The 26,026-nt window shown below is 44.9% G+C and overlaps 1 protein-coding gene across 1 annotated transcript in view; it reads left to right on the top strand.

Moving 5' to 3' along the window:
* Window positions 1-25,719, top strand: part of mmp24 (matrix metallopeptidase 24) — a 31,762-nt gene extending 6,043 nt beyond the window's left edge. The window contains exons 2-10 of the mRNA XM_062410131.1: window positions 1,702-1,850; window positions 2,073-2,189; window positions 5,849-5,948; window positions 6,111-6,315; window positions 10,784-10,945; window positions 11,904-12,118; window positions 15,566-15,704; window positions 17,322-17,588; window positions 19,016-25,719. Of these exons, the coding sequence (XP_062266115.1) occupies window positions 1,774-1,850; window positions 2,073-2,189; window positions 5,849-5,948; window positions 6,111-6,315; window positions 10,784-10,945; window positions 11,904-12,118; window positions 15,566-15,704; window positions 17,322-17,588; window positions 19,016-19,380 (1,647 nt within the window). The 5' untranslated portion in view covers window positions 1,702-1,773 and the 3' untranslated portion in view covers window positions 19,381-25,719. The remainder of the gene's footprint in view (window positions 1-1,701; window positions 1,851-2,072; window positions 2,190-5,848; window positions 5,949-6,110; window positions 6,316-10,783; window positions 10,946-11,903; window positions 12,119-15,565; window positions 15,705-17,321; window positions 17,589-19,015) is intronic.
* The last annotated feature ends 307 nt before the right edge of the window (window positions 25,720-26,026 follow it).

Raw genomic sequence — 26,026 nt, 5'->3', positions numbered from 1 at the left:
GTTCAAGTTTCTGATCAGTTTGGTTTGAATCAGTTATTAGATGATATGAAAACAGGCTGAGACACTGACTCCTGATTGGTCGAGTGCGTGTCACTCTTCATTTCCACATTTTCAACTTTTATTTATTCATCTTTCTATTTCCATTCATTTCCGTGTTCTTTGACGGTTTCATGTCTCCGTTCACGAACCCTTGTTTCATGTTTCAGATTTACAGTTGGGATTAAAATCAGATTAGATCAGATCTGAATGAGTCATATCAACACAGCTAATGTGTTGAGCAGGAACACAACGTTTAGTCGGTCGACCACGATAAATACACAACAGGTGATCTCAGTTTGTGTTTTTATTTTATTTTCATGCAAACATTGTCTGGACTGGCGAGGTGTCTCTGGAGCTTCAGTGTTTTCTGAAAGCATCTTGGAGAGACAGTGGAGGCTCAGCAGAGGACGAGGACGGGGGACGTCTCTGATTGGACACAATGTGGTGGTTTAGAGGTTAATTTAAATATGCTGATGTAGAGACGTCATAAACACTTGAATCTACGTAAACATGGATCCTGTTTGAAACACTAGGTGGCGTTATGAGCCATGGTCATCACATACATGTAGATATTATTTTTACTTCATAACCTTTATCTGCTGAAGAGGAAGTGATGATCTGCCCGGGCTGGACTGGCTGCGAGTGGAGCTGCTGCACACTTTGAAATATTAATGAGCAGAGAAGGAGGCAGCCACCCCCCCCCCCCCCCCCACACCTCCTCTTTTAGCTCCCTTGTTTTCTTTTTTCTCTCTCCGTCGTTCCCTCGCTCCTTGAGGCTCGTGCTGCGTCACATTAAAGAGACGACAGCGTTGCAAAGAGATATTTTACAGCGTCATGAAAATCATATTAGAAACTTGTGGACTTGGGATCGGCTCTTTCCTTTCTTCCCCTTCTCTCGGTTTCTCTCTGACATAAGTCCATCGTTTCTCTTCTCCTTCTCTCAGCCCGAGTCTGTTTTTAGCCTCCTTTATTTTGTGGTCCCACTGTTTCCTCTTCTTCTTCCTCTGCTCTTCCTCCTCTGCAGAGAGAAGAGTCCTGTTGTCGTTCAGTGTTGTGACTCAGGAGTCGTCTCACAGAGTGAAACGAGCTGAATTAGCTGTTAGCTCGTGTTAGCGCGTCATGTTTGCATTGAACTCGTGAGTAAAGACAACGATTAATGAAAGATTCTCATAAAACCACAAATATGAAATAAAATCACAAACAACCAATAGAAATGAAGCATTAACTCAACCTGGCGCCAGCTCTGGTTTGTTGTGAAGGATTTTATATTTATATAAACTCAGATGTTAATGAGTCAGCTGCCAGTCACCCAGCTCCTGGTTCCTCGGCCTTTGTCTTTGGAGACGCTGAGTCCGTTGACATGTTTGAAGACAAAACTGAGAAAAACAGAAATGAGTGACGCGCTCAGATGAAGCCGATTCACGGCTTGTCGAGATGTGACAGTCGCTCCAGTGAAGAGGCTCTTTGTGGAGAGAGAGCGTTCAGTCCTCACTGGAAAAAGACCTCTCAGTAACACGCTCTTTAATGGTTCATGAGGTGTTTCTTGGTGGGGAAGGTTTCTGTCGTTCATCATCCGGGGTCATCAGCACGATTCAGTCAGAACTCTGTTCAGTGGTTCCTCCTGCAGGTCAAGTGATCTCTCCTTCTCCTCTTCTCCCTCAGACCTGGCTGAAGAACTACGGCTACCTGCTGCCTCACGACCTCCGCACCTCCGACCTGCGGCAGGAGAAGGCCATGCAGTCGGCTGTGGCCGCCATGCAGCGCTTCTATGGGATTCCTGTGACGGGCGTCCTGGATGAGACGACCATAGAGTGAGTCAAATGTTAGATTCAACTTTGCAGGTTTTTTATTACTGTACAAACGCTGCATTTCACCTCCGTGAGAAACGGTTTGCTTTCATTAACCTTAACGCTTGTAGAGGTTAATAACCCACAGACTGAGCCCGTGAAGCGTCTGACCCAATGTGTTGAGTTTTTGACGTGAGCGTAGAAGTCCTGAGTTTGGATGAATAAGTTGAGATGGGTTGTGTTCAGGTGGATGAGGAGACCTCGCTGTGGCGTCCCAGATCATCCTCACACCAGCCGCCGACAGAGGAACAAACGCTACGCCCTGACGGGACAGAAATGGAGAGACAAGAAGATCTCGTACAGGTATACATCCATTTATCCATTTATCCAGTTATCCATCCACCGCTCCCTTTTCCTCTCCCTGTCTGAACGTTGCTCGGCCTAATGTAAATGATCTGCGTCCCACGGGACCCGGAGTGCATCTCACATCTCGTCCTCCCACTCCTCTTTCCACGTCGGCTCCCCCAGCCTCATGGTGTGGTTGTACAGTGAAAGCCCCGGCTGCACCATGATCCCACCAGCAGCTCGGTCCACGTTTTCTCTCCTGCTTTTCTTTCTCACTCCTTCTTCTTCTCTCAAACTCCACCTGAGCTTCAGTGAACAACAACTCTCCTCGTGTTTTCACAATCTTCAGTGTAAACCTGTAAAATATCTAAACCACCTTTCCTCCTCCGTGTCTCCTCCTCTGCATCCCATGTCTTTAAAAGGTTGTCGAGCTATTAACTATGAGTGTACTGAGAATCATTCATCTCTTCCTTTTGGAGAAACTGACATTTGTGGTGTCACCGAAAACTTGAGGAAACTATCTGGACTTCAGTTTAGGTTCGAGAGCTACGGCCGAGTTCTTGTTTTCTAATCTTTAACCTCTTTGATCGTTCTGTCTGTTTTCTTTATCGCCTCCTGTTTCCAGAACAGTGAGATATTCACAACATGTTATTTTGTTTTCAGCCTCCTCTCTCTCTCCTTTTCTCTCCTCCTTCACCTCCGAACCCCCCCACTCAGGGCTTTATAGGTCCCAGGAGACCCTGAATGCATCGCAGCTCTCGTACGTTACTCTGATGCGTGAGAGCCACAGTGTGAGATCACATGGCCTTCGCCAGGTCTCACCTCAGCTCTGGGTTGTCTTCAGCTCTGCCGCCTCTTTTCATTACTCTACTGAATATAATCGTTTTTAACTTAATTGTTCTTTGTCGGATCCGAAGCGTCTTTCGAGGCGACTCCGTCTCCCGTGAGTTACTCTCACATCTAGCTTGTTAGCAGTGGCTGATCTTTTGGAGGAAGCTGCATGGACCAGAGTGTTTACCATGCAGACGGGCAGAGGTTCTGTTCCAGGACATTAAACAGGTTAATGGTTTTTTTTAGACCAAGAAGATTTGTGCCAACGAGGTCGAGTGCAAACGAGGTCGAGTGCAAACGACCTCACACCTGCAGTGATCAATATTTCTGCAGCTCTTTGTTGTCACAGCAACATTTATTGTTAAAGCCCGACTGAATAGCTAAACACAAACTCCTCTGATGCCTCAGGGAGAGAAAGAAGAGCGACCATCGAGAAAGAGGGAACAAAACTGAGTGACGGGAGAAAAGAGAAGCTGAGAAGAAAGATGTTTGACTTTAATGTCGATGCTTCAGCTACGTTGTTCTTCACTTTCCGATGCAGCACATCGGAGCTGAGGCTGGAGCGAGCGCTCTGAGGAGGAACTGAGGTGATGCAAATGTAGAAACATCACTGAAAATAGAAAATAGTTTGATCTATTGTGATCAGCGCAGTAGATGTAAATAAAGACTAAAACACTCAGATGTTTGATGATGACGTGGACGCTCACAACCTCTTCATGATTGGACGTTGTTGATTCGTCAGTCTCTGATCACATGACCCCTTTAAAGCAAAACAAATCTGATTGGGAGAATTGGGCCCGAACACAGCCTCCTCTTTACCTTCCTACTCCCAGCAGAACTCTCAGCAGGGTGTGTGTGTCCCTGCATATTCAACTGAAGTGCTAGAAGTGTGTGTGGGTGTGTGTGTGTATGTGTGTGTGTGTGTGTGTGTGTGTGTGTGTGGGGAGTGCACAGTACACCATCTGCGTGTTTTGGCCACAGGTCATTTGGCCAGTTCTATCGTTCCACACCATTTATTCAAATCAGACAACTGCTACCTATCTGTCTGCCTGGCACGCACACACACACACACACACACACACACACACACACACACACACACACACACACACACACACACACACACACACACACACACACAGGGTGGGCTTAAGGTGGAGAGTTGGATTTATAAATAAGCTTTATAAAGGGATTTTCATGCAGAGTTATGAATCCTCACTCAGGCGTTCTCAAACTTACCTCCACCATCAGCAAACACACATTTGATGTTCTAACAGACACGTTTGTGGACGACCCGCTCTACCTCATGAAACATGCCGACTGTCGGGACCACCGTCCAGCTGTAGCTAACGTAAACCACAGCTCATCTGTGTACTGCGTCCTGGTCTTCATGCTAACCCAAACAATATATGTCTATATATATATATATATCACCCAGACAATTTTGTGTTTTCCATGAAAACTCACACTTTTATTTATCAAATGAGTTGCAAAATGAATAGAAAATATAGTCAAGACATTGACAAGGTTAGAATTTTTTTTTTTAAATATTAATTTTATTCTTCAAACTTTGCTCCATTTGTAGTAATCACAGCATTAATTAATCTGTAGAAATTTCCACACACGTTTCCTGATGCCCCTCCCACAAGTTTGATTGGCTTGATGGGCACTTCTTCGTACCATACGGTCAAGCTCCTCCCACAACAGGTCTATGGGTTGAGATCTGGTGACTGCGCTGGCCACTCCATGACAGACAGCTCACCAGCTGCCTGCTTCTTCCCTGAATAGTTCTTGCATCATGTGGAGGTGTGCTCTGGGTCATTGTCCTGTTGTAGGAGGACATCGGCTCCAATCAAGCTCTGTCCACAGGGTATGACATGGTGTTGAAAATGGAGTGATAGCTTCCTTATTTAAAATCCCTTTTACCTTGTACAAATCTCCCACTTTACCAGCACCAAAGCAGCCACAGACCATCACATGACCTCCACCATGCTGGACAGATGGCGTCAGGACTCTTCCAGAATCTTTTCACCTGTTCTGTGTCTCACAAATGTTCTTCTGTTTGATCCAAACACCTCAAACTTTGATTCGTCTGTCCATAACACTTTGTTCCATCTTCCTGTTGTCTGTCTATGTTCTTTGACCATATCAATTTTTATTTTTATTGGCTAGTCTCAGATTTGGGTTTTTCTTTGCCACTCTGTCTAGAAGGCCAGCATCCCGCAGTCACCTCTTCACTGTAGACGTTGACACTGGTGTTTTGCTGGTACCATTTAAAGAAGCTGCCAGTTGAGGACCTGTGAGGCGTCTATTTCTCAAACTAGAGACTCTAATGTACTTGTCTTCTTGCTGAGTTGTGCACCGGGGCCTCCCACTTCTCTTTCTACTCTGGTTAGAGCCTGTTTGTGCTGTTCTCTGAAGGGAGAAGTTCACACTGCTGTAGAAAATGTTCAGTTTCTTCGCAGTTTCTCTTATTGAATAGACTTCATTTCTAAGAACAAGAATAGACTGGTGAGTTTCACATGAACATTCTCATTTTCTGGCCATTTTGAGAGAATAATAGAACCCACAATGTGATGCTCCAGATACTCAGATGCGTGATTAGCAAACACACTGTACCATTAGAGCACTGGAGTGATAGTTGCTGGAATGGGCCTCTATACACCCATGTAGATATTTCATTAAAAACCAGGTGTTTCCGATAAATAAGGACATTTCCAAGTGTCCCCAAACTTTTGAATGGTAGTTTATATATATGAAGATATATAGAATATAAACATATATGTATATGTATATACCTCTATATATCTGCAGTATAACAAACTCTGTTTTTCTTTTTACTGCAGCATATCCAACTTCACCCCCAAAGTGGGCGAGAAGGACACGCAGAGAGCGATCCGACAAGCCTTCACCGTGTGGCAGACGGTCACTCCACTGTCCTTCCAGGTCAGAGACCTTCTCCTTTCTCCTCAGCTCCTGTTACATTAACAAATGTTCTGGTGACGTGTCTTTGCACAGAGGAGTCACTTCGATAGAGTCCCGACCAAAGAGACATAAACTGAACATACTGATTCTGAGTCCGCTCTGCTCCTCTGTTATCCTGCTCAGGAGGTGCCGTACTCGGAGATCAAGAACGAGGGGAAGGAGGCGGACATCATGATCTTCTTTGCCTCCGGTTTCCATGGTGACAGCTCTCCGTTTGACGGAGAGGGGGGGTTCCTTGCCCACGCCTATTTCCCTGGCGCTGGCATCGGAGGAGACACACACTTTGACTCTGATGAGCCCTGGACGCTGGGCAACGCCAACAACGACGGTAAGCTGCTTCATAACTTTGCACTTTTCTTTGTGCTCCGATATGTTATTTGGCAAATCGAGAAATTTAGAACTAATTGGATTAATTTCTTTGTCCTGTGTCAGTGACTGATTTCAAGAAAAAAGTGTTATCACAGGACACCAGTACTGGCCTCTCCTTATTGGCTCCTCAAACGAAAAAGATACTAATCGTTCTTTACATTAAAACTCATCAGCTCATTCAAACTGCCGCTGATGGTGGGATGATCACATTCTTCAGTTTAATATGAAGCATTTGAAATGTGAAGGTTTTCTATCTGTGAGCAAAAGACTGTTCCGTTATTGGATTTTGTTTTTTTCCTGCTTCTATCTCAGTTTGACAAATGACTTGTGACAGATTCCCTCTGTTTGAATAACTAACATGAGAGAGGGAGAGGGAGAGAGAGAGAGAGAAAGAGAGAGAGAGATATATAGAGAGAGAAACAGAGAAAGAGAGAGAGAGAGTGAGGGAATCAAAACTTTCAGATTCTTGTTCATTGAAGTACAAATAACAGGAAATGATTGAAAAGTTCAAGGTAAACGCCTATGATCTTTGGAATCCTTTATTTGGAGTGCACTCTCCTATGATCATAAAGACTTCATCATGTGTACTCCATGTGGCGCTACTGCACTCTACTCACTTGCTAACCACCACACACAAGAGGCAGAGCTTATATTCCTAAGCAAGATGGCAACAGAGAACAGGTTACCAGGAACCACCCAGGACCATCTGCTCCAGGATCAACATCATCCAGGCAGACGCGAGGTGTTGACTATGGATGGGAGTTCCCTTTGTGCAGAGATGAGCTCTCTTATTAAGCAGCTTCAACAGGCCTTTGAATGTGCGGAGGCCAAATCCAAATCAAAAAATGCAAAGAAGGAGAACCTGAAAAAGTTACCTCACCTAGTTGACTTTGACCAGGAGAAGCTCCTCACCAAACAAGTCCAGGATCTCAAAGATCAACTTCAAATGGAGCTGAGCAAGTCTGCGGCTTCCGCGGTTAAAATCAAAGTCTTGGAGATGGAGCACCAGAACTTAATTTCTAATATTCAACAATTTATAAGTACTTGCAGAGTTAAGAACTTTATGCTAATCAATCCATGCAACGAAAACATGTCACAGAAGATCTTTGAGTATGAAAAGAAGATCTCAGAGTTTGGAAAGAAGATCTCCAAGGATACTCAGAAGATCTCTGAGCATGAAGAGAAGATCTCCAAAGATAAACAACTGATCTCCAAATATAAACAACAGATCTCAGAGTATGAAGAGAAGAACTCCAAGGATACTCAGAAGATCTCTGAGTATGAAGAGAAGATCTTCAAAGATAAACAACTGATCTCCAAATATAAACAACAGATCTCAGGGTATGAAGAGAAGAACTCCAAGGATACTCAGAAGATCTCCAAAGATAATCAACAGATCTCAGAGTATGAAGAGAAGATATCCAGGGATACTCAGAAGATAATTGAGTATGAACAGAAGATATCTAAAGATAAACTAAAGTTCTGGGAGTATGAACAAAAGATCTCCGCCTATGAACAGAATATCTCTGAGTATAAAAAGAAGATCTCCGAGGATGAAAAGAAGATGTCGGAGTATGAGAAGAAGATCTTGCATGAATCACAATTCGCGGACCATAAGCCAAAGGCCTCAGATGTTGAGATACAGGACTCAACATCTGATCCGTGGGATGATGACTCTGTATCATCTGACCTTGAACCCGATGACTCAGAAAATGAGGGGCCAGAGACCCAAGATTGGCTGGACAAAGAATTTAATTTATCAGATCTTGAAACGGATGTCTCGGATGCTGAACCAGAGGTCAACGTGGATGAACCAGAGGGCACTGATCTGAGGGATGATGACTCATGGGACCTCAAATCTGAGGTCTCAGTCAATGCCTCAGAGGTTTCAGGCCATATTCTAAAGGTCTCAAATGTTGAGCCAAAGGTCTTAATCAATAAACCACCACTCCCACCCCGTAACTCAGAGGTCTCAGATGACGAGTCAGAGGTCGAAGTTGAGGAACCAGAGTACTCAGATGATGAACCAGAGTACTCCGAAGATGAACCAGAGATCTCAGATGATGATTCAGAGGTCGAAGTTGAGGAACCAGAGGTCAAAGTTGAGGAACCAGAGTACTCCGAAGATGAACCAGAGTACTCCGAAGATGAACCAGAGGTCGAAGTTGAGGAACTAGAGTACTCAGATGATGAACCAGAGTACTCCGAAGATGAACCAGAGATCTCGGATGATGATTCAGAGGTCGAAGTTGAGGAACCAGAGGTCAAAGTTGAGGAACCAGAGGTCAAAGTTGAGGAACCAGAGGTCAATTTTGAGGAACCTGAGGTCAAAGTTGAGGAACCAGAGTACTCAGATGATGAACCAGAGATCTCGGATGATGATTCAGAGGTCGAAGTTGAGGAACCAGAGGTCAAATTTGAGGAACCAGAGGTCAATTTTGAGGAACCTGAGGTCAAAGTTGAGGAACCAGAGTACTCAGATGATGAACCAGAGATCTCGGATGATGATTCAGAGGTCGAAGTTGAGGAACCAGAGGTCAAATTTGAGGAACCAGATGTCAAAGTTGAGGAACCAGAGGTCAATTTTGAGGAACCTGAGGTCAAAGTTGAGGAACCAGAGTACTCAGATGATGAACCAGAGATCTCGGATGATGATTCAGAGGTCGAAGTTGAGGAACCAGAGGTCAAATTTGAGGAACCAGATGTCAAAGCTGATGAAAAACCAAAGACAAAGAAGAAAGGGTGGAAAAGATTTACACATTACCTCAAACCGTGGAAGTGGGCGAAAGGAAAAAGATTTTGAGCAATAGTTGGAAGAAGCCTTTGAGACTTAATAATCTTCAAGCATCTCCAAACCAGAGTTTGTTATTTGTCACTAGTCGCTCTGACTGTGCTTCTTTGGATTTTCTCTGTGTGCTCTTCTATATTTTTTCAATAAATAAAAAACTAAAAGTATATTATGTACATTCCTGTATTGATTCTTGTTTGTCACTGTTTAAAAAGTTCAGGGAAAAAAGTGCTTTGTTTCTTTTCCATTTTATCCTCCGTAGAACAGAGTCACTGCTCAGTCACACTCACATTATAAAATCTAAAAAGCCTAACACAAAACAGATTTTTATAAAAACTCGACAAGATTAAAAAAATACCCAAACCTTTTTTTCAAAGTTGAATGTTAACTTAAGTGTCGTGAACAAGCAGAAGGATTCCACGTTTGATTGGTTAAGGCATGTGAGGTGGATGAAGAATGCTGCAGCTTCACATTATCAGAGAGAAAAAGCAACGAAGTGCAAAGTCTAAGCAGGAAAGACAATTTTATATGTGAATATGAAATCCAAATCATGTTCCGACATGCTGGCACTGACCATTTTTACAGTCGGGTTGGGAATCGTTTGGTTTTTTCAGATACCGCCGCTATTCGAAACTTTTAAAATGGTTCCGGTGCCTAAACAGTGTTTGATATGATGAGAGGATAAGAATTTAAAACTATGATCTGTGTTTAGGTTCAAACAGAGTCGAACCCATTACTGAGGCGATGAAATGTATTAATCTGAGCTGGTCAGACCTTAAGAATTCACGACCCACTTCGAACTGAGAGGAAAAGTCTTCTAGTAGAAAGTGGAGTTTAGTTCTGATGAGCTGTTGTTCTGCCTTCACGTGGATTCTCCCTGTCAGGAACAAGTCTTTAAGAATAATCCTACAACACAAAAACGAACAACCTGATTGGGCCCTGCAGCAGTTTGGGGTTCCTTCTGTTTGACCCCGTCTGGAACCCCCCCGAGCCACGAGGAGCATGAGCAGCTCTGCATCACCTGTTTCCCAAAGCTGACACCAGATCTGTGCAGCCTCCTCTACATGTCGGTCAGATGAGCAGGAACAAGGCAGATCGTTCTCAATTCAGCCTGTTTTCCTGCTCACAGGATTATTTTAAACCCCTGATGCAGCAGCAGCACATTATTTATCCATTTCCAGATTATGAATTTCAACTCAATGTAAGTGTGAACCTCTGAATGTGGCTGGATGCAGCACCAGCGTTTTCTCCTTCTCTTACATAATCCCTGTCAAGCGGCGTCATTTGAAGAAGTGGCTCGTGCTTCGCCTCGCAGGCAGATCCAGTCGCTTCAGTTTCTTGTGTTGATGAGACAACAGCATCACACACACACACACACACACACACACACACACACACACACACACTGCAGCTCTCCACTCGTCTGTGTTGTTTACACTGAGAGGCTTTGGGTGTTCTGGTAAATGCATCACCAGCACAAAGTCGTTCCTCTTCACTGCCGGACTCCTGTTGTTCAAGGATCTTTAAAAAGCTTTATAAAGTGTGACCGTGACGTGGAAGGTTTTCTGTCTCTTACCTCTTCCAGCTCTCAGCCTTTCTGTTACCATCGTGTTTAATGGTCTGATCTTCTCTCTCTCAGGTAATGACTTGTTCCTGGTGGCGGTGCACGAGTTGGGTCACGCGTTGGGTCTGGAGCACTCCAACGATCCCAGTGCCATCATGGCTCCTTTCTACCAGTACATGGACACGCACAACTTCAAGCTGCCTCTGGATGACCTGCAGGGGATTCAGAAAATCTACGGTGAGGAACACGTTTGTTTGTGTGTTTAATGTGAAGGAAGTGGTGACATCGTGCACGTCAGGGCCTGTTCATGGCCGACACCCGTGGACTTGGTCAGCAGCACCTGTTCTAGAGACTTTTAACATTTACATGCACAATCATTTCACCAACTCCCCTCTGCCCACGTCTGGCTTGTTCAGATCCTCTTGGAACTAAGGATACTTCTGCAGGGAAGTATTTTGTCCAAACACAGATTTCAGGTCAGTGTTAGTTCACATGAAACTCTGAGGACGATTCCTCTCTGAGACTCTGAAGCTTCATGTGTTTGTTCCATGTTTCATTTGATCTGTTCACTTTGTAATTTAGGGACAAAATAATATTTCCTGACATACGTGCTTCCTGTCGTCATCACCTAGGTGGGCGGGGTCTACCTATACTTCACTCTGATTGGTTTGTAGACGGTGTGGGCGTGTTGTCAGTTCACTCTATGTCCATTTTCTTAAACGAGGGATGAGAACAATTTAAGAAGTGCTACCAGCATTATTGTAGAATACAGACTTTATATCTAATAATATATAAACAAAGGTTTTTATTTTCAGTTTAAATCAGAAACACTCTGAAACACAAACTGCTGCTCCAGGCGTCCTCCCAGTTCTCTGGACCAGAGGTTTTCAAGCTGTGAGGCAAATGGAAAGATGTGAGGCGTGAGCCTCAATTTGCATCGGAATTGGTGCTGCTGCTCCAGTCATAACATCTCAACTCCCACACATCATGCTCAAATAGTTCTCGGGGTAATCTCTGTCTCTGACGTCCCTGTGAAGAATTCTCCATTAATCCTCGTCTCAGAAGATCCAACATAAAAGACGTTGACGACACTAAACTCAGTGGGACTCAGTGTGTTTTCCAAAATATTCTTCAGTGTCTCATAAAACCCGCAAATTAATAATCTAGTTATCTACTCATTTTGTTTTTGTCCCAGGTATCCCCACAGCCATGCTGGAACCCACCAGGCCGCTGCCCACTTTACCTTCTCGACGCACACACTCCACCTCCGAGCGCAAGCACGACCGCCATTCCCGTCCGGCGCGCCCCCCCGGGGACCGGCCGGCGCTGCCTGGAAACGGCAAACCCAACATCTGTGACGGCGACTTCAACACCGTGGCCTTCTTCAGACGGGAGATGTTTGTGTTCAAGGTGAGAGACGGAAGACAACAAAGCTTTTTCTGGAACGCTCATGAGTCTGAAGAATACAAGTCACTGACACCAGTGAATAAAGAGACGAGGAGGTGAATTGAGTTTTCCTGGTTAAAGGGGTCCAGGTATCAAGAGGTTAAAGTCTCTGCAGCTGCCTGTGTTAGCGTCTGTATCGCTGCTACTGTTACTTTAAACCCAGCACGAAAATCCCAACTACTGAACGCACTCAAAGCTCTCTGTTGAATTCAGGCTGCATGTTTTTCCCTGTCGGTGATGAATGGGCGTCAGCTCCGGCTGAGGGTGACTCATGCAGCTCAGGGGGACGCTGGGGAAAAGCTTAATTGCTCAGTAAGTGGGGAAGTTGCAGGAGCCTAAGTGAAGCGGTGAGTGGTGTGCGGCCACTTTGCTCAGTAACGTTCACTCTGATCCAAGAGGTTCGATTACTTGTGATGAAACATGGTCTGCTCTCATGGTTTCCTGAGGATCCTCAGGTGAAACCAGGGCTGCTCACACGGTGCCATCAAGCTCCAGGGTCACCAGATCAACACTGTGATGACACATAACCAACACACTTTACACAACACCAGTTTATCTGGTGTCAAACCAAGTTCGTCTTGACGAGCGAATGACAGTCAGGTGGTGTTGAGCAGCTGCGAGAGCATTTGTGGCAAGTCTACCTTGGATGGTTAAAACATTACGGCTGATAATCCAAATCTCTGTTCAGAACGTGAATGATGGGATCTCTTTAAGTGAGCGCCATCTGCTGGATCACGAGGGAAAGTGTTTCAGTCTGATGTGATTCTATTCTGTATATATTTTAAATTTTAACAGCTCTTTACGTTCATATAGAACTTCTTCCCGACAGCAGGGGGCGACATGAGGAGGTGTCCATGAATCTCCATATATAGCAAATCGGCTCCTGTGGGACCAGACATCAAAATGGTGGAACCGTGAGAGAAGAGAGAGCTCTCTGTTGAATGCATTAGACGTGTGTGTGTGTGTGTGTGTGTGTGTGTGTGTGTGTGTGTGTGACAGTCGCACACTGAGCAGCAGAGGACGAAGAAAAATCCATTTTGATGTCTCTGATCTTTAAACTGAATGTTAGAAAAGGTCACAGACCCGTCTCTCTCTCGTCTCTACGCACCTCCTGTCTGTCACTTGTCTCCCCCCCCCCCCCCCCCCACCCACCCTCTCTACCTGTCTGACCCTTCGTCTGTAGCAGCACTGAACGTTTCATCCTCAGTTAGGAGCAGCTCCAGAGAATCCTCTAGATGTTGGTACCAATGTTCAGTCCGACTCACGGACGTCCTGATTCGAATTTGGAGCTCACAGTTCAAACTTCTTTTTGCCTCGTGAACATCTTATCTTCAGAAGTTCTCGAGAGAATCCTTTGACATTGAGCACAAATGGTCACTTAGGCTCATGGATTAACTGATTACATTTGTGTGACCTAAGGTCAAAGGTCACCGTGGCCTCACAAAACATGTTTTCACAGTTTTCACTTTGAATCAAAGTTAAACTGGAGGTAACTCTGGTTATCACTCTGACTGAAGAACCGTTCAGTGAATACAAATCTAAAATGTATGTGCAAAACCTCAAACAACGCAACCATCTCAGGATATGGACACTTTCACTGGCAGATATGGGATTTGATTGGCTAACGTAGCTGGATGATGTCACTGTGTTATGACGAGAGGTTGAGGAGGACGGATCCAGACAAACGAGACCAATACAAGGGACAGCAGCTTCGTCATCATCATCATCATCATCATCAGTGATCTCCTTCTCAGCTCTAGACGAGGGCACGTTAGGCCACAGAGCATTAAGAGCCAGTGGGCGTCTCTGAAGAGACACTCATTATGGGATGTTTCCATGGTGAGAAACGCTAATGGCTTCTTTCACTGGATGTGAAGCATCGATTTTCTTCTGTTCAGGCAGAAAAGCATTAGTGGCCAGAGGATGAAGTCCGATCAATTGAGACGGAGTGTGTTTGTGTTTTTGTGTGTGTTTGTGTGTGTGTGTGTGTGTGTGTGTGTGTGTGTGTGTGTGTGTGTGAGTGTGTGTGTGTGTGCGTGTGTGTGTTTGTGTGTGTGTGTGGGCGTGTACATCTTTACAATCGTTGTGCAGACATTTTGATTTAGAAAACTTGGATTTAGTGCTCAGGAAAGAATTAGGTTTAGTTTAAGGTCAACATGAAAAGACATGTGTGTGTGTGGGGGGGGGGGGGGGGGGGGGGGGCTGTGTCTCTGTGGGGACCAGGCTTTGTCCTAGATTCACTGAAGCCAAATGATGAGGAGCCATGATTGATGCTTTGCCTTCCTCTCCTCATCTTCCTCTCTTTTTTCTCTCCATCTCTCTCCTCCTGCTTCTCTTTCTTTCTCCTCTCACCTTCCTTCACTTCTCTTATCTTTGTCTTCTGTCCTTTTAAACCCTGTGTCTTCTCTGGGTCCATTCTGTCCTCCTGGTCCTCCTGGTTACACCTTGCTTCTTCATTCTTGTGAACACGATATCTCACAAACTGAGGGAATTTCCTCACATTTGGCACAAACATTCACTTTGACTCAAGGATGAATGGATTTCATGTTGGTGGTTGAAGGTCAAGGTCACTGTGACCTGTTTTTTGGTCGTGTAAACGCATCATCTTAGGAAAACCTCTGGGATAACCATATTCTAGCAAATAGATTATTAAGGCTGCTGCGTACATAGCAACATAGAGCTGTGTGTCATCTGCGTAAGAGATTGATACCCAGTTTCAATGATCCGACAGAGAGGGAGCATGTGTACTGGGAATAGCAGTGGGCCAAGGATGATACCTTGAGGAACCCCACAATTAAAACAGGCCACAGAGGAGCTGGAATTCGGCCTGACCACAGAGAAGCTGGTTTTATTGAAGAGGTATGGAAATAGTAGGTTTAGTGCAAAGACCAGGTTTGCAGAAGGTGGAGGAGAGGGGGTGAAGGAGGCTCAAATCTAAAAGTGGCTCTGCAATCGCCTCCATCAGCCGTTAAAAGCAGAGGATTTAAAATGTTCATGAGAGCGTCTACATGTGAAGGGTCAAAGGTCGGCTGAGGAGACTTCGACATCAAACACGTATTATGAATTAAAGATGCTGATGCTATTCTTGGACACAGCTGTGTAACGAGCAGCAGCTCTGCCATCGTTAAAAAACTTGCTTATGAGCTACAACAATCACACTTCATTCTTTTCTTTGGCGGCACGTCAGCATCTATTGATGGTGAACTTCGGGGGTTGTGCATGTGAGCCCACGTCCAGCGAGTTACAACAACCTCATGAACTCCGACTCTTTAGAAACCTGCAGTAACCCAGGGATTCAGAAACGTCTGTGAACGTCTGTGACTCATTTGGACTTTTGTTGAGTGAGGCTGCCCGAGCGGTTCTGGACAAAGTCGCTGTAGAAACTGAGTCTCTGACCTCATTCTGTTCTAGGACCGCTGGTTTTGGCGCCTGAGGAACAACAAGGTGCAGGAGGGCTACCCCATGCAGATCGATCAGTTCTGGAAAGGCCTGCCCCCCCGCATCGACGCCGCCTACGAGAGATCTGACGGAAAGTTCGTCTTCTTCAAAGGTACGAAACCATCATGGACCAAACTGGAAACCTCTGTTCTGTTCGTCAAACTGGGGCCAGACCAGGACAATGTCAGGGATCACATTGTGTTGGTGTAAGATGAGTTTGTTTTTGTGGAGTTTTATTTTGTGCATGTTTCTGTTTTACATAATTGTATTAATAATAATCACTTTTCAAAACAAAGGTACAAGGTGCCCTACAAATGAACTGAGGGCAAACAATAGGAAAAAATTAATGGTGATTATGTTCATATGTTATTGTATTCTGCTCTTTAATTTAAATCTTGAACTTTATGCATGTGACATGAGTGATGTATGATCCCTTCAGGTTTCCCAAGTTGTGGATTCACACATTCAGAAACTTTCCCCCTGCGCTTGAGTTACCCACAGATATGCAGTGCGTTATATTTGAGTTATATCCGTAACATTATTGATTAATCTTTTATAAAACCATTAATTTAATGTTTTAATCACTTTATAAAAGCTGCCTTGTCGGTTAAAGTCACCAGCTCAGGGAAGTTTCTTTCACACATATATGCGAAATTTAGTTTTCCCAAAATTCAGCTGATTTGACTCCCGACCGGCAGTGGAGGAAGCTTTGCCACCTGAGTGACGTCCAGATCTCCGTCCACCATCTGCTGAGGCTCCTGCTCGCTGCACGCAAACTCAAACTCGGTTTATTAAAGTGTGAAATAGAGAATGTCGATGCAGAGGGGAGCTCCCAGCTCAAAGTAACAGAATCTCAGTCGACTGGGATGAAACCTCCGTCCTCATCCACCCTGCTTACTGCGGAACCCCCCCCCCCCCTCCCTGTTTCCATCTCTCTCACTCTCTCTCACTTCCTCTGTATCACACACACACACACACAGACACAGACACACACATACACACACACACACACACACACACACAAACACACACTCCAACATCTTCTGATAACGTCCTGCTATCGCTGGCAGCCAGCAGCAGGTATTAATAGCTTTGGTCTCTCAGCTACCGACTCGCTCCCCCCCCCCACACACAAAGACACAGATGATGATTTGTCTTGCAGACATTTGTTGATATAAAGCACATAATCACGTAGCATAAAAGCTGCTGCACAAGTTGACCTAGGAGCTATAAGACACTCCGGCTTCAGATGCCGACAGGGGACTTTTTTTATTTGAATCTATATTTTGAGTTCCAGTCTCGACACTATGATGGAGCGTAGGGGCCACTTTAGGGAAAATAAATCGGAGATTACGAAAATAAAGTCGTAATTAACGGAGAGAGATGTTATCTCATATCGAGTTGTATCAGAGACTTCAACGTCCTTTTAGTTTGAAACTTTCTACCTTTGTTTCTGACCTTCACTACAGATCACAATGGAAACAATCAGTGGAAACACAAAGGACATTTTAATCTAAACTCCAATTTTCTACGTTGTCTGCTCGATAGATCCTCTGAGCTTTGAAATGTATTGTTTTCAGCGGAGGAGGAGTACGACTGATTTTACCTCCTGAATCCCAGGGTTCAGCTCAGATGTCAGGAGTCACATCTCTGCAGCGTGTGAAACATTGAAAACACGTGTTTCAATATGAGTGATCACATTCTGACCGTTGTCTCCTCACGTCTCCAGGTGATAAGTACTGGGTGTTTAAGGAGGTCACGGCCGAGCCGGGTTACCCTCACGGCCTGGTGGAGCTGGGCAGCTGCCTCCCGAAGGACGGCATCGACACGGCGCTGCGCTGGGAGCCGGTGGGGAAGACCTACTTCTTCAAAGGGGACCAGTACTGGCGCTACAACGAGGAGAAGCGCACCGCTGACCCCGGGTACCCCAAACCCATCACTGTGTGGAAGGGAATACCGGACGCTCCGCAGGGGGCCTTCATCAGCAGAGAAGGCTGTGAGTTTCTCAAACACTTGCTAACCTCACCTGGAGAAATCTGTATTATCAAGGTAGCGCTGCGTTTCATTCAGTCGCCTGAAGGTGGCGTCATATCCCCCCTGTTAATTTGTCAGTTTCTCTTTGTCGGAAGAGTCAAAACTGTTTTTGAATCCAGTTTGAAGTCACATTTTCATGATTCACTTTTTAGATGTTGGTGGTTTTCACTCAGGATTTTAGTCGTCAGACGTCTGGATCTGAAGTTTTCAGAAAAATAGCATAGAAGTTCCAGAACTTAAGGATCATAAATTAAAAATTGAATGCCTCACTGTTTGTTTTGCCCTCTTGCTAGTTCCCCCCATTCTGCAGCTCGTCCTCCTCCATGAATGAGTTTCTCTCTTCGTTCAGTGTTTACGCTGCAAAAGTGTAAAAAAGCCACGAGCGCCTCTGAGAGTCAGTGTGTCGTCTGTCCCCGGAGACAACCGCCACTCATCACTTCTGCTTGTTGAGCTGAGACGTCGTGACCTCATGGCTTCCTCCCAGAGGGAAATGCGTGTGTGTGTGTGTGTGTGTGTGTGTGTGAGTGTGTATGTGTGTGTGTGTGTTTCATTTTGGCTGTTTGGAGGTGATGAAGCAGACAAGGATGTGGACATCAGGAGAAACCTTCTGGGGTTTCTGTTGATGAGCTGTGTGCAGTTTCTCCCTCCCCCCCCCCCCCCCCCCCCACCCTCTCTCTCTCTCTCTCTCTGTATTTTACTCACTGAGGTATTCTCCTTCCTCTCTCCTCCTCCTCCCTCCTTCTGTATCTCTCTCACACACAATGTCCCGTTTGTCCCACAGCTCCGTCTCTCAGGCGTCCCACAATATTGTCCTTCAATAAAAAAAACTACTGGGACCAAAACTCTGAAGCTGCAGAGAAACCCTGAGTCACAGTAGAAATGTTATTGCCTCTAATGAGATTCTGCACCGCGGGGAGCTGAGGACACTGAAGACGTTTTCCACTTGAGCTCAGTCACTGAATGTTTCCTGGGTTTCCTGTGATATTTGAGATATTTAACCTCAAGCATCCGGGCAGTGCTGCGAGTTCTTAGATCTGAATATATCAAGAGTCTTGTTCACCCGACCCCCTGTGACTTCTCCGGATGATTGAAATGTGCGTGGGTATAAAGGTCGTATCAAACAAAGAAAACCAGGGATCTCTCTGTGGGTTCCTTTATTTTCAGGCGTATGGAAACTGTCAGAGCACAAATACACATTCACATTAAATCAAACCTATGTCGAGTTGAATGTTTCCTCAACCAGTCAGATGAAAACGTTTTTTTTAAACTGTAGATCAGTGTGGACCGATGCTGTATGTAGAGTAGAGAGTCATCAGCGAATCGTGACAGATTATATTGAACACCACAATATCAAATATGAATCATCTTTCTTCCTCTTGCCCTCCTCAGACTACACATACTTCTACAAGGGGAAGGAGTACTGGAAGTTCGACAACCAGAAGCTGACGGTAGAACCTGGATATCCAAAGTCGATCTTACGCGACTGGATGGGCTGCGACCAGTCCGACATGGAGCGCTCCGGCGGCAGCGGGAACCGGGGGGACCGCCAGCTGCCCCTGGACGACGTGGACATCATGGTGACCATCAACGACGTCCCGTCCACGGTCAACGCCATCGCCGTGGTGATCCCCTGCGTCCTGTCGCTGTGCATCCTGGTGCTGGTGTACACGATTTTCCAGTTCAAAAACAAAGGAGTGCAGCAGAACACCCTGGCACAGCACTACTACAAATACCCCGTTCAGGAGTGGGTATGACAGGCAAGCTTCCCCCGAGGAGGTCAAAGTTCACAGGTGAAGAGGTTGTCATGTTGTTGGCTAGCTAATGTTGGCTAATGGCTAAAAACACTTGCAGAGGAAAGAGGAAAGGCGATGCTAAGAGACGGTACCTGGCTTGAAACCCACGACCGTCTGGTGACACAAGCAATTCTGACCCGTAAAACAAACTGAGAACTTGTCCACAGATGCTGGAGGAGGATGTGATCTTCCCGAGGACATGTTTTTTTCAGTCTTGACCTGATGATGCGATACCGAACTTGGACTCCTCGTCTGGGACCTGCGACACGAAGCTCTCCTGCTCAGCGGAAAGAACGAGGATGACGCTCTTCTGAGCCAGACAGCTTGTATCGTGTGAACCTCTCCAGCTAGTACGATGAGATTTAATTTAAAAAAAGGAAATGAATAAAAACCTCACACTTGAAGATAAATGTAGGTAGAACGGCCATAACAAAGAAAACCAAGGATTTCTCTTCGTTGAATGGAAACTGTCAGAGGACATTTTTCTCTCTTTTAGCACCAGACCCAACAAAAACATTCCCATCACCATCAACTCAAACTCGACTTTAATCCTCCCTCAACTTTTTAAAACCTGTGTAGATCTACACCGTGTGGCGCGATGCCGTGTGTAGAGTAGTGAGTCATCAGCGTATAGTGATAGATTAGCTCAGCGGCCTTATCTCGAACACGTCTGCTCATATTTAATATCCACGCAGCCAGGGCCCGTAGGAATCGAGCCGCTCCACGTAAAGCAATGAAAAAACTCACATGACAACAAGCGATTTTTCTTAAAACCGGACCTTTCTTAAACATGTTTTCATTAATTGTACAAAATATCTTAATTGATGATGACAACTGCGCTGGCTGATAGAAAAGTGGTAGTTTTATCCCACTGTTTGCATTTTATTCATATATGTAATAGAATGTTGCACCACACTTTTTTAGAATTTAGTTTCTAATTCAACCAATTTCTTATTTAATTCCTATTTATACATTCTGAATATATTCGATTGTTAATTTTACATGTTTACTGCTATTTGAGATATCGAGGATTTAACTCAAGTAAAAAGGAGCGTTTGAATAATTCAGAGTACACTTGTTTTTGGAGAATAACATATCACTGAGTGAACAGTTTATTTCTTTTTTAACAAACAGCTCAGCAGATGAAGTGTAAATCCTCTCGTCTGATTGGCTCGTTCCGCTCGGGAGCTGCTCTTTGACTTTGCTCTACGTTACCTTGTTGTAAGTAGCAGGAAGTGGTTTGAGAAATGTGTCTTAAAGCTCACAGGAACTTTTTTAATTGTTATACACACGTTTTTTATCACATTTCAGTTTGAGTTTTTATGCTTGTATTTATTTGAGGTATTGTAAAGCTGCGTTCATTCAGAGGCGGGAACCTGAACGAGAACTTGGCCGACCGTGACGTGTAATTCATTTAAAACTTCACCGATCAATGGGACTTTTTCAGTTTCAGTCCACATGCAGAATAAACTTTTACTACGTGATAGTTTAATGTTTTTTTACCGAATTCAGGCAGATACACTTTACTTTGATTTGCTGTTGATGTGTGACATCAAACAACTGCTCCTCCACGATGACCTATCAATGGATACCAATAATCTGCTTACCTCACACTGATTCAGACGTTATTCCGATTATGATGTTTACATGAGTTGCTCGTAGAATATTCCATCATATTTCTGATCATGTTACAAAACACAACGTCATTTGTCCGACGTTCTGGCCAGAATTTTAAAACCCGACCTGAAATGATTGATTCCAAAATGTGAAATCTACGGTTTTGAGTGTTTTTCTTTATAATTAATCAGAAGATGCTGTTTACATGTCGGTGTATTATTCCGATTGTTGTTTTTATCTGGTTAATATCTGAATATTAGTGTCCATGGAATCGGGGGTGCGACCTGGAGGGAGAGGGAGGTGGAATAGAGCAGGGTCTGGATCCAGGGCGATAGAGTCTCACACAGAGGATTCGTGAGTATTAGGATTCAGAAACATCCACCAGACTTAATGAAGTCACTGCTGTTCACAAAGACACACGTCCCTCACTTGAATCCCTCTGTCCTCACTCCGTCCTCTTGTGATTGTCCCCGTTCCTCGGCCCCTCCCTCTTCACTTACCTCGTCTCCTTCAACGTCTTCAACACGTCTCCACATCGTCTTCACATCAACACAACACAACTTTAAGGACAGTTTGTCGTGAGTTGTGTTGGAAATGACTCCAGTGGCAGATGAGTTGACAGAAGTCACGATGGTGTTTGCTTTCATTGTTCGACACAGTTCAACTTGTGATTTACATGAATTCAAGGTTTAAAACACAACAGTTGATTTAAATCGCTCAGGTTTGAGTTATTTTCACATTGCCAGAGGAACAATAAAGATTTAGTGTAGTCACAAACGAGGATTAGAGGACGAATGGTTTGAAGTAACGATAACAAACGAGGAGAATCTTTGGCGGAGCGGAGGAACAGGAAACGCTCTGGAACCAGTGGCTCTTTATGGGAGTGAGTCATCGAACCACTCTTCACTTTATCTTCTGAAACAGCAGCTGCTTGATTTAAACACACAAGCGTCTCATTTAAAAGTCATAATGTGACTCATGATGGTTGGTTCAGGGGCCACTGAGCTCCCTGGAGAAAGACTTTCTTCAACATCGTCCTCGTTCAAGCTCACGCTTTTGATCTGCACCGTCCACTTGCACAGTAAAAACATGTTGCAGCAACTCTCTCTCTCCTTCTCTATCTCCCTCTGTCTCTCTCTCTATCTCTCTCTCGCTCTAGCTCTCGCTCTCTCCCTCTATCCATCTGTCTCTCTCTCTCTCTCCCTCTGTCTCTCCCTCTGTCTCTCTCTCTATCGCTCTCTCGCTCTAGCTCTCGCTCTCTCCCTCTCTATCCATCTGTCTCTCTCTCTCTCTCCCTCCGTCTCTCTCTCTTTCTCCCTCCCTCTCCCTCTCTCTCTCTCTCTCTCCCTCCATCTCCCTCTCTCTCTTTCTCTTTCTCCCTCCGTCTCTCCCTCTCTCTCTCCCTCCATCTCTCTGTCTCTCCCTCCGTCTCTCTCACTCTCTCTCTCTCCCTCCCTCTCCCTCTCGCTCTCTCTCTCTATCTCCTTCCCTCTCCCTCCCTCCGTCCCTCTCTCTCTCTCTCCCTCCGTCTCATCCTTCAGCTTTCTCCCTCCGTCTCTCTCACTCTCTCTCTCCCTCCACCTCTCTGTCTCTCCCTCCGTCTCTCTCACTCTCTCTCTCTTCCTCCCTCTCCCTCTCGCTCTCTCTCTCTCTCTCCCTCTCTATCCATCTGTCTCTCTCTCTCTCTCCCTCCGTCTCTCTCTCTTTCTCCCTCCCTCTCCCTCTCTCTCTCTCTCTCCCTCCATCTCCCTCTCTCTCTTTCTCTTTCTCCCTCCGTCTCTCCCTCTCTCTCTCCCTCCATCTCTCTGTCTCTCCCTCCGTCTCTCTCACTCTCTCTCTCTCCCTCCCTCTCCCTCTCGCTCTCTCTCTCTCTCTCTCCTTCCCTCTCCCTCCCTCCGTCTCTCTCTCTCTCTCTCCCTCCGTCTCTCTGTCCTGCAGTAATTGAAAATGTTCTCGCCGCCGTTGAGAGCGATTGGAAGTCGTTTGTTGTCGCACGGTGTGAAACGTGTGTGTTTGTTCCTTGAGGGTTTGAACAATGAACTCAGAGAGAACAACAACAGGGAAGCGACTCTGTCTGTGGAAACATGAATGTGGATCGAAACTCAAATTAACTCCCGGACAAAGCTCGTGTTTCTTTGTGTTTTTTCTCGAGTCAGACGAGAGGGAGAAAATGAAAAAGCTGTAAAATGGAAATGCTCATTGTTTGGATGAAACTGGTTCAGGTCTGGAACCGGTGATGGTTTTATTGTGTAGTTTTTTATCAGAACTTTCAGGAGCAACAACAACGATTCAAACTTCAGTTGTTGAGCTTTGACCTAATAGTTTCAACACAAACCTGAAGATGATGATAAAGATAAATAAATCATAATTAAAACTAGTTAAATAGCTGATTAAAGATTCTCCTGATTGAGTCCCCTCCATGTTGTCAGACATGTGTAGTTGTTGCAGTCTGGGTTGTGTTGAAGTTGTGTTGTGTTGGTCGTAAAGCTGCAGCCACATTGAATTCATCTCCTCGTCTGTCACAAGCTGCTGAGTCGCTGCACTGATGTAATTGGGGATAAAGTGCCTTGCTCCAGGGCATGTCAGCAGCAGATGCTTTATGTGAAGAGAGGAAGGACACTTCTCTCTCTCCTCTGATGCCGGTTCTCTCAGGCGGGGGGGATTCAGGGGCGTTCAAGACGTCCACTCTTTTTTTTGGGACAATGAATGACTCGTGTTTTCAACCCGTTTAATAAAATGACTTTTCAACAGCTGAGCAGTGACTGTAAACAAAGATGGACGACAAGATAAACTCAGCCTCCTCCCTCTCTTTAGTCCCATCTGCTAACATGGAGGAGGTGGGGGTTACGACCTATCCTGCAGCCAGCCACCAGAGGGGGGGGGGGGGGATCAAGATGATTTGGCTTCACTTTTGGGGGCCGCCATGTCGTCCATCTTTATTTTCATTGTAATTGGCTGAACCTGTTTTGTTTCCTGCAGCAGGTGAAGCTTCAGTCTCCATCATGTTTTAACACACACACATACACACAAACACACACACACACACACACACACACACACACTATCTCTCTCCCGTGTAAATACTGTGATTGCTGAGATTTACAGAAGAAACTCCGTTTACAGAAAGTGCAGTGTGTGTTTCAGCTGATGTCTGTTTGCGGACGAAGGAAACTCGTGTTTGCATCGTTCATGAAACCAAACACGTGAACGAGGTTTGTCTGAGCGGAGCTGGAGGCCGCGAGGTTCCTCCTCTCAGCTTCTGTCTTCATGTTGAGTGCAGACCTGGGACAAACTGAGACTTTCCTCCTCCGTCCATTTCCCATCACTTACTCTGCTTCAGCCATTGAAAACCAAAACAGGAAGTGGAGACGCTCTGACGGATAAAGTGGTCTCTGTGTCTTTGTCCAGGTCTCTGTGTCTTTGTCCCAGGTCTCTGTGTCTTTGTCCCAGGTCTGGTGACGTTCTGCTGGGTTCGGACAACAGTGAGTTGCCTTTAAAGTTGGACTTAGTGATCTGAGGACGCCACTCCCAACACAGAGCGGACATTTAACAGAGATCTTGCTTCTGCACGAAATCCTAAGAAATCGAACTTCAGATTTGACTTTCAGTCTTTGGCCGGTTGAGGAATCCTGAAGACGCAGAACCTTTAAATTCAGTTTCCTCCAGAAGTCGGTAACTCTTGTTAAATTGACCGTTTCTGGTTGTGTCTCTGAAGTGTCTCAGGGCGTCTCTGTCCTCATGGAACCACATGCTTCATTTAAAGACCCACACTCATGTCCCCACGTCTCTAGTGACTGGATCCAGGGTTTGATTTGATCTGCAGCAAATCACACACAGCTGCAGAATACGAACATGGTCAGGTGGAGTTTTAGTGCATAAAAAAATGTAAAGTCACAACTGAAAACTCATCTTCACTGGTTTATTTGAAAGTGACATTAAAAGTCGTATTTGTTTCCTGAGTAGAGTCAGTGCAGATCTCTGAGGGACGTCTCTGTGGGTTTGGAGTCGGGCTTCACGTGACTCAGTCTTCCTTTAACTAGCCTGTTGCTGCCTTTCATTTCTAATGTTCTCTTTTATTAAGAACAATATATATACACACACACATATATATATATCTATCTGTAGGTGAATTAAACATATCAGAAGTAGCCCGGGCAGCGTGAAGAAGTTCCACTAGAGCACGTGTAGGGAGGTTTTATCAGAAATAGCTTTAAGACAGATTCAACTCAGTTTGTGTTTCTTATAAAGAAAAATACCTTTTGTGTAAATACAGTTTGATTTTTTTGGGTCTTTTGACTAAATGGGTTGATTATAAAATCAAAATGAAAAAAATCTGTCCTCTGCTCCTCACCACTACCTGATGCACCCTGTGGACTTCAGTTCAGTTTTAGAGACTCATCATGTTTCCAGTCAAACGTCAGCTCATGTAAATATAAAGAACAGTTTTGTATTTATTTCTTATTTCAGATCCTTATCCTCTGCACATGAACCATTTCATGACGATGCTTATACTGAAGAGGCAAGTTTGAGTTACTGGTTATTCTGTGATTCAGTTTTATTCATGTAAACGTTAACAGAAGTGTTTTTTTAATGTTCGGTTCAGTTTGACTGTCCCATGCCAATTATGTACCAATAACACAAACTTCTGTTAACAATGAAGCGTCAATAAAAGTCAAACCTTCATGGACTGTGACTGGTTTCTCACTGAGCTCAGGGATATTATGAAGAACTGTAAAAACTTTTTATATTTAATGTATTTTTTACATTTCTGGTCCTTTCTCATTCTCGTTGTTCTCATCGTGGGATGAAGCACAAAACTGAAACTGTCTCTGACCGGACTCAAACATCTGATCATCGTTTTTATGATTATCATGACTCTGCTGTTGAAATGTGCATTTCAAGGTTTCAGGGGTAAATATGCATCGTGTGAAACCACCTGACCAGTGACTCACACCTGCAGCTTCTCATTTCATCGCAGTTTGATTCACTT

This window comes from Platichthys flesus, chromosome 2 (genome assembly GCF_949316205.1).
Source record: "Platichthys flesus chromosome 2, fPlaFle2.1, whole genome shotgun sequence".
Lineage (NCBI taxonomy): Eukaryota > Metazoa > Chordata > Actinopteri > Pleuronectiformes > Pleuronectidae > Platichthys > Platichthys flesus.
This window is presented reverse-complemented; position numbering and strand designations above follow the sequence as displayed.